We start from the raw sequence: 9,870 nt of genomic DNA on the forward strand, positions 1-9,870 counted from the left end.
ACATTTATGCTTTTTTCTGTTCGTTGGTGAGCGGGCGTTTAAGGTTACAGAGCTCTGCACAAACAAGGACAATTATGCCGGCATACTTTCTTGACTTGATGGGCAGTACTTGCTTGAAAATTCTGTACGTCTTGATTCGGTTGATTGCCCGCTCAACATGAATTCGTAGCGAAACGATGCGCCTAGTTTCGGTGACTTCACTTTCAGGTAGCTGATCGTTTCCTGAGAAAAGAAAGATGAAAAGGCAGTCATGTACATGTAATTACTGTGTAGCTCTTAAGTTTATGGAGGTTATGAAAACATTATTGTGGACACCGACCTTTTGTAAATGCGGGCCTGTTCATTTTAATCCCTTGAGCCTCAAGATAAGGGTCCAGCTTGAAACCACGGTATGCCATTATCTCATCACCTGGAAGGAGGTACTCTTCCACTCCACATGTCTTTACAATGTATTTGTCTGATGCCCTGCCTCCATACACATCTGACACAAACATTATAAATCCATTTGGTGCTATGACGGTAAGAAATTTCATCGTGTCTGCACCATTGTATTGGCTGTAACTTTGTGATCTGGCCATCAGTTTCCGTGGCCTTTGCATTAGCGCTTCACTGCAGTCGAATATGCATGTTGTACGACTATACTCGCTGTTTCTGAAAATCTCAGGCATGCTTGCCCGCAACCTTGAGCGGGGAAGCCATACAACAACTTCTTGCACGATCTTCACCAGGTCGTCCAGCACTCTCGAAAATGTTCTAGAAACATAAGCTACAGAGACCTCGAACCGTCTTGCTAAATCTCCACAAAGGAGGCCAAGTGTAAGCCTCATGAGTGTCAATAACAGCTGGTCTTCGATGGTCAAGAGCTTGCGAATTGTTTTGTCTTGAGTCTTCAGTGCTGACACGAGCTTGTCAAATGCAGCCACAGAAATTCCAGTGTAAAAAAGAATGTCATCACTGGTCAATGTTCGATAGGAAATAGTTCTCATGGTCATAGAAAGTATCGTGCTGGTGTACGAATGGTCAGCTGGTGGCATTTCCCATTGTGTGGAGCTATCTTTCATCACCTACAAGAAAGTGGAAAGGCATGTCATGATGTAGAACACATTAACGTTACAAGCTATTACCTTTGTATTTTTCCTTGTCATGATGTGCTCGGTTTTGCTTACATGAATCTGACAAAATGACAGTTTTGTGAGAAACCTAAACACGTCATCCGGCAACTCGAATAATCTGCGTGCATACTTATGTCAACTTCGTGATCTGATATTAAGCTCCCACGAACTTCATTTTCTGCAACACTGCTGTCTGGAGTAGCTACACCATAAGTGAAAGCCTGTAAACAAAGCACAGCAGCAATCATCATTGCAGTGTCACACAGGAAGTATACATGATCATATGGAGAGGAGAGTGCCTGTACGCTCACATCTGGTTCCTTATCCTATGTACACCTGGCTAGTGAATTTCCAATGTGAAGGGAAACCTGCAGAAGAAATTGGCAGCTCAGTTCCACTTGAAGCACCATATGAAAAAGCCTAGATTGTCCTGACCATTCACATCTGGTTCATAAGCTAGGCCAGAGCTGGGAAACGTATCTTCGTTGCAGTGAGCCTATGAAAGGAGAAAGCATGGGAATGTGTGTACTTCTTAAACAGGCACCGTGTCCAGAAGCCTACACTGGCTGTGTGAGCACTTAAACGTTCATTCCCCAAAACATTGTTGAATGATGTGGTTTCCATGTGTGCTGCAGCCTGTGGAAGTTGAGTTATCTTTAAATATTAAAATATAAGAAGGCAGAAGAATTTGCACGACTGCTTACTCTTTCATAACGTGTAGAGAATTGAACAGCACTTGTGCCAATAAGTGGTGCAGGAGGTCACTTACAGCTGGTTCGCTTTCAAATGCATCAGTGAACACTGCAGGCTCACTGTGGGAAGTCTCCTGTTGAGAGAATGATAGCAACAGTTGGCATGGTTTTATCGTGTCTGGTGTGCCTGTAAGCTTATGCTGTTGGCATGACTACTTACTTCTGTTTCCTGACATGCACAAGCGCTCTCTATAGTTGTCTCGGCAGTATCTCCAACCTGGTATGGGTAGGACACATAACAGTGAGCACATATTCTCAGTGATAGTATGTCAAGACAGTGGATGCCTACTCACCTATTCCAAACTGTCCAAAAGAGAGGTCAATGTGGAAGCTTGTGCATCATAAGTGACCTGTAAAAACACATCAATAGCTTTAAGCCTGTTGCATTGACAGAACTTCCGCTGGCCTACATAGTTATGAAAACTTCACAGCGCGGGAAAGACCTAGTTGGGGCATTTCCAGTAAGTGAAGTTACTTGTAGGCAAAACATCGACTAGCTAAGTTCTTGTTCTCAAAGACAAGCTTGTTTAACAAACGAAATATGTTCCCGTATTGTGGTACGCAGCATATTTAAATCTTTCTTGAGACTAATTGGCTACGTTGTTCTTATAACGACACACACCGGCTATTTCCCATAGTTCAATTTACTGGTATGTTCAGATTCTGACAAATTAGTCCAAAGAAAAGCCTTACACTCTGTGGAGGAACCTGACGTGACTCTTCATCTGGTGTGTCTCTGCTCGTTTTTCTCTGGAACGGAAATAAATCATTACCAGGCACACAGTGACAACAATCCGTACACTTGCCTTCCGCTTAGTTGGTGCTGGCGTATTTTCGTCACGGTTCAGGCGTCTGCGCCCACAGATAACCTGAAATATTACGAAGCTTTTTTATTATCGCAGCTAAAGATTCTTGAGTTTTATGTGCCAAAGCCGTTGACAAAATTATGAAACGCACTGCGGTAGAGACGAACTTATTTATTCTGACAACCCGAAGTTCTTAGACCACTCAAGCATTAGTACAGGAGCGTTTGTGCGGTTTGCCTCCATAGAAATGTCGCCGCCTCGGCTGCGTATAGGCACCGCGAGCCACTATCGAGCATGAAACTGCGGCACATGTTTCTCATTCAGGTTCGGCAGAACTCGAGTGGCGGAAATAGCTACGAGCTACGGTACATGACTTCAAAGCTTTTTCACTAGCGCTGTAAATGCCCAATGCAATGTCTAAGGCACTAATTGAACAAAATGCGGTTCTTTAGAACGGGTCAGGTAGCGATGAACAAGTGTTCATTTACCTTTCGCTGGTAACCCAAGTTCAGCATGGGCAGCGGGTTTTGCTCCGTGCGTTTTCCATCAACGAAATGCGCAGAACACACACGTGAATTTCTGTTTGGCACGAACTCTTTCCTGTTTATCAGAGAAGTCCACTGACGACCCAAGTCGACGTTCGCGGGGAAGCGGTGCAACAGAAACATATCGCAACCACATTGCTCCTTCTTCACAGCGTGTTTTTCGCACAAGCTATACGCGATATTCTTTCGTTTTCGCTGGTTGTTGCCACAACCCACCACTAAACAGTGCTGACCGGACGACGTAGGCGCGGTGAAAGGCATTTCTGCTGTTAACCAGCACACGCAAAAAGAAGAAAACACATTGAAACAGGCACGCGTCAACTTCTGTCGAGCAAATTTAACAGCCCAATACAAGAGGGCCAATCTGGGTTACCGGAAACGGCGAATCGAACGCAGTGCTCCTGGTTCGATCCCCGCTATCTCCGTAAAATCGTGTATTTAGGCCAGTCGTTTAGAATGACTGCCACTAACGATCAAAGCCTTTGTGGTTTTCACTAAATATTAAGAGTAAAGTGTGAATAAAATAATTTATTTGCAACTTATTGCAGGCTTATTTGATAACAGGCAGTAGGATGGAAACATATGCCTCGAAAATTTTGTAGTAGCTCCTATTTTTCTTTCACTTCTTTTTTTTTATTTCCGTGCCGGAAATTTTTTACCGCTTAGACCTAACGATGGCAACTGACAGCAAGGAGTGCGTGCTCACAAAATCTCGATAGCCGCATCAACTGCACCCTTTTGCCATGTGGATAATAATTACGTTTATAGCTCCGTTCTTCTGCTGTTTTTATATAATGCTCTGTTGCACATGTATAACAATACATCAACTCCGTTGTTTTTGCATGTGCGATCCAGCGCATGGAAAAACAGTGCAATGAACTTACCTACAGGCGTTAGTCGATGATCCGATGGTTCTGGATCTCTGCCAGCATTGAGGACGCACTATTTGCTACCCTATTGCCCTGTCAGATGCAAGTGCCAAATATATTTCCTCCACGTCATGTAAACGGCCACCGACAAAAGAAATGTCAATCAGAGAAAAAAAAAGCGATTAGTAAATTGGTGTCTAACGGAGGTCAGACTCAGAGTGGTTCGTCACCAACTTTACAGCAACGCTAACGAATCGTTTGGCTTGCAATCGTTTCCGCGTGCTTGCAATATAAACTCCCTATATATATACGTAAAGTCCTTTCTAACCACGTTCTACGTTAGAAATGTAGGCCTTTGAGTAATTCTGGCACTATTTTCCATTGGACTAAGCCACTGCAAGTACATTTTCTCCCACCTTTACGCAGAATCTCAGCTTCGAGCTTTCAATACTTTAGATGTATACAAAAGAAAAATATTAGGCTTGGCCTAATAGAAGATTAGGTCGCTGTATTAATGCATTTCTCATAATCAGAGAGAACTGACATTTCTTAAGCGAGAAAAAGACGCAAAATAAATGCCACACGGGTGCCACCTATCGTAAGCTATATCACGTCTAATGCGGCCTCAGCACTGGCTCTCTGACAGAGAGCCGCATAGAGGGAGGCCATGTGGAGATGACGTCAGCTGGTCTCTTCTGGCCTGGGTGTTTCAACGGCAGCGGAGCAATCGGCCGGAATTTGCTATGCTACAAACACATATTTTGGCACACTGGCAACGACGATAGAGTTCTAGCCGAATAATTTAACGATTTAGCTCGACCTATTATTTTTCGTTTCCTTTCAAAAAGACTAAAAAGCGTCCAAATATAAGTGCGCTTGGACACCGTCGAATAGAATTTTAAAGGGACGCAGCTATCTCCAGCTATCTTTGAGATGGGTGTTCACCTTTACTAAAACGCGCCCCAAACAAACATCCCTGCCAGCACTGGCGGAACAAAAAACGGTTGAAAGTGAATTCTTGCCCTCAAAACTGTCGTCGCGCCTTCAGAAAGGAGATCCATTTTGCTGCGCCTAAAAACAATGCCACCGCCTTGACGTCTATATGCAGTCGAACTTAAATTTCATTTTCTTTTTTGCTTGGCGTCACTGTAGCTTATGTACGCGTGCATGACCGCTGATATTTCAATTTAGGAAATAAATACGCTGAGTTCATCACACTTCCTTAAAGTTCAAGTGAAAATTGTTCCATGTGTCGAGCTTTCTTCCTTCCAGGAAAAGAACATGGGAAGAATTTATGCTTTCCTGTGCAGCAGAAAAAAACTCACGCATGTTTTGGCCAAATGTATGTGACACGTTGCATGACTGAACTGAAGCTGTTTTAACAACACATTATTAATCGATGCGAATAAATGCAAAGGCTATCATCAAACATAGGCACAAGACAAATTTCCGCACTGGCGATAACAGAAGTCACTATGTTTGGATGTATCATGAGAGGCCAACAAACAAGGAATCCAAGAAGAGCACAGGGGAATTATTTGTACTTACTAATTGATTAAAGATGTGAAGAATTATTGGCAATGAAAGTGGATGAAAAAAACACCTTGCGCAGGTGCGAAACGATCTCTCGTTTTCGCGTTACGCGTGCGATGGTCTAACCAAGAACTAATACGGCGCCGTTTTCCCATCCACTTTCTTGGGTATTTATGGGTTACCACTAGGACTAACCTGGGGAGTCTTAGCCAGCGCCACCACTCACAAACCTAGGCGGCAGAAGTGGAACATCGTTTTTGCCGCAGGCGTCACGAGTACGTAATTTTTTTAGGGGGAAGTCAACTCGTCAATAAAATCGAACATGTTAGTGATGGCATCAATGTTGCCGGATTCGAGACCCTCGTTGTGTGAGAACGAGAGGAAAGGCGGCTAAATGAGGGTCCAGGTATTTATTAATCATATCATGCGAAGCTAACAAACAAAGACACCAAGGACAACATAGGGGGAATTGCTTCTGCTTACTAAGTGAATTAAAGAAATGATAGATTAATGGAAATGAAAGTGCATGAAAAAGAACCAAAACACGTGAAATATGTTCTGCGAAGAGCACCACATGCCCAATGACAACTAACCAGTCACCCAAATCGGTCGAACCGCAGGTGTCGAACCCAGGAAGGAAGACCGATGTTGTACTCGTTAGCCCAAGAACTAGCCTGTTAACTGAGATGAGGGAAAACGATTGCACAGACAGACAGACAGACAGACAGGCAGACAGACAGACAGACAGACAGACGGACGGACGGACGGACGGACGGACGGACGGACGGACGGACGGACGGACGGACGGACGGACGGACGGACGGACAGACAGACAGGCAGACAGACAGACAGACAGACAGACAGACAGACAGACAGACAGACAGACAGACAGACAGACAGACAGACAGACAGACAGACAGTTAAAGTTCGTGAGGTTCCTAAAGCCGTCTAATCACGTGAAAATATTAAACAATTTTCCTAATTTCACTATTTACGTTACACAGTTATACTGAAGAGATATATTCTTATTGGCGTATATGCTTTCTTGAAATATGCAGTATACTGAGGATATTTATGAGGGCTTCAATACAGTCTGTCTGTGGTGTAAGTATATTAATAGTAAAATTTGCGAATTAATTCAGGGATCGCGTATAAGATGCTAGAAAGAGACATTTAGGGGGTAATGTTTTAAAAAGTCAGGATCCCAATTTTGCAACAAGGGACGGCGTCAGTCGGTCATACTTACGGCGATATTTAAAGACAAAATCCAGTTGAACAAGACATATGTCAATGCACTGCCGTGGTTCTACGTGTCTATTATTGTGGCCAAATTGGCCATATAAAACGGGAACCTCGGGAAGAGTTGCTACATAAATAGCTGGTGCAATCCGATTAAAACATTTTGAGGTATGGAAGGCATCCACCTGCTAAAGTTTCTGTTTACCAGGTTGTCGCTGTAAAGACGATGGTCGTGCGCAGGACATAATTAGACTAGCACTAGTGAACTCTCTACAATTGGGCAGCATATTTTCTTAGTGCAACCATTTCCTCCCTTGGTCCACCGAATTATTGTCCTTAATTGAACATTCCAGGCCTCTTAAAACAACATCTCTTGTGCAACAGAGAACATAATAAAGCGAATGCACATTGAAATATTATTCGACATTAGGGTCAAAAGTGCCAACGTAACTGGCGCCGAAAGGGGAGCGCACACCTCGTGCAGCTACTAATGTGCATTTCTTGAATTCCACAGAAAAAAAAATCCTCTAACTGCTTCTGAGGTTTAAACGGAACCCTGCGCAATAAATAAGTTAAAATTACGTCCCCAGATATCCTTGTGTAATCAGACACAACTTGACTTAAATTATCACAAAAAGCCAGTTAAGTAACTGCTCACAACTAGGCACTTCTCGTGTTCTCGTGTTATTCAGGGCATATAGTGAATCAGTCAAAAGTAGCCGTTGCCTAGGCTTCAATATATTTGCGTGCTATTTTGTAAGGTCATCGTTTCGCGCAAAGTAAGGTTGGCAAGCATTACGGCGATGATGATTTTTGCCAGATTTGAATGATCCACTGAACTCTGTAAAATTTATCGGTAAGCTATCACTTGTTTTCTACGTCACCACTGGTTTATGAACTACGTCACTAGACCCATTACTTAAGCTGTATATCTCAAGGCACGTAAACGATTATGTGTCTCAATGTTAGACACTACAGAAGGAGCGCGTGAAAACGTTCTTCCTGATCCAAGTAGGCTTGTGGATTAGAAGGTGATGGCGCTGAACAGTACTGTCGGAGTCACAGGCATATACATACGCTGTTTCTTCTTTAGTCCAACGAGGCTCGAAAGACTAGCTTGATTTTTGCGGAGCACTTCAGCTTCACCTCCGGAAACGACCGGAGAGAAAATTCAAAATAAGATAGAAAAAATGGAAATATTATAGTACAGTGGAAAATTCAAGAATTTCGTTATAGATGCAATATCAGAGCCTATGTTTATTCATGACTTGACCTAGTGAAGCGTCTGGAATAATCAAAATTATTTACAAATCAATGACTATCGCACACCAAAGCACTGAATCGTAGACTTTAAGGACCCGCCACTTGAACGCGACATTACTAAAATTCTTCGAAACCCGGAATTGGAAAGTGGAAGCAATTACATCTCTAATAACTTCACACAAAAGATGTCAGCATGATATTTAACCGGCTAATAACTGAAAACAGTTGCCTTCGAGTCCGGTTGGTGCACAGCGTTCGCCTAAAATCAACCCAAAGAGCACCAACGCCGAGGTGCGAGTGCCACTACGAGACACCTATGTCAATGTTTAGGCGGCCTACCATTTTTTTTCCTTTTCGTCAACACCATGGACAGACCGAATTCCTTAACACTACACGCAGCATGGTGCTCTGCAGGTTGTCCCGGTCCCTGCCCCGTGTTGCTCAAAGCTATATAGTCTTGCGTTTAGAATGGCTACAAGAACTGGTCAAAACATTTGTCGTTTTCACTAGATAATCAGGGTAAAAATGTGAATAGAATAATGTATTTCCAAAGTATTGCAGGCCTATTTGACAAAAGGCAGTATCACAAAAGCACACCTAGCACATATTGTGGTAGGTCCTCGTATAATCGGAAAGCATTAACTTGTTTTTAGAGTTGTCAGTAACGCCTGGTTTTATGCTATTTTGCAGACAGAAATCACCGGCTAAAGCTACACGAACCAATTTAAGCATTAGGCCCATGTATAATGAATAAGAAAACATATTCTATAACTATTTTATCAAAAAACGCCGTACGCGATCAAGCATGATAGGCTATTTAATGTGGTTGCGTTAACCAGAGCTGTGCGGTCTGATAAGAACTGGACCTACATTTGGCAAGCAAAAGGTTCAATAGTTCCTCCGTCCAATAATCGTGCTTTTCAAGAGAAGCTTGTATTGGCTCGCACGTTTCAGTGTCATTGTGTTCACGGAAAAAAAAACCACTTGCTCCCAGCGCCGAGAAGCTGGGAGAAAGGTGGCTTAATGAGTTCATATCGGCACCGGCGCCGAAACCTGACAAGGATTCCAGCTGCATAGGCGCGCGTCCACGCCACACGCGCAACCATCCGACCCAGTTTCGCGTCCGCCGGGGAGAGAAAGGGCAGGAAAGGGTGTCGCGCGTGCTGCGCTGGCTTTGTTTCCGTACATTTCATTCAAGAAAAACGAATGGGATGGCTACGCGTTGCGCGTTTGCTCGAGGAATGGTAGTCTTCGACGAGCGGCGGCAAGAAATCGCCCATGAAAGTGGTCGCCATCGGCGTGCCGATCCAGCTGTTAGAGGCGCCCGAGCCGAGCCAATCCGAACGCAACCAGAAGAACATCCCGAGCGTTGGGAGCGCAAGGGCGAAGCAATCCGGCACCGTTACCTGTGGGTAACTTCGCCGTGTAGAAGGTCAGGTGCACGCAGAGCAGCCTTCGCTTAGCCCCATTTTCCGGCAGGGAATGGGTTGCTCTTCGTTTTGTTCGACAAATCGCTTCCACCAAATATGTACACAATGAATAAGCCGATTTCTAAGCGATTAGATTTCGTTTACATTTTCGCCCGTTGTCATGCTCTATCAACTGGCTTTCTCAGCCAGAGCAAAAGTACTGATGCAAAGAGCACCTGGTGTCGCGCATCCGGTATTCACGTCGAAGCTGTATATTTCTACACCCCAATATATTTGTCGTGTTGGTGGACAAAGACTCTAAACAATAACCGCGGCAGCCAC

The 9,870-nt window shown here is 43.9% G+C and overlaps 1 protein-coding gene across 1 annotated transcript; it reads right to left on the reverse strand.

Moving 5' to 3' along the window:
- Positions 1-302: 302 nt before the first annotated feature.
- LOC142588744 (uncharacterized) lies at positions 303-986 on the reverse strand. The gene has a single exon (XM_075700563.1). It carries the CDS (start codon positions 984-986, stop codon positions 303-305), a length of 684 nt encoding a protein of 227 aa, XP_075556678.1.
- Positions 987-9,870: the final 8,884 nt, after the last annotated feature.

Source organism: Dermacentor variabilis, chromosome 7, assembly GCF_050947875.1.
Source record: "Dermacentor variabilis isolate Ectoservices chromosome 7, ASM5094787v1, whole genome shotgun sequence".
NCBI lineage: Eukaryota > Metazoa > Arthropoda > Arachnida > Ixodida > Ixodidae > Dermacentor > Dermacentor variabilis.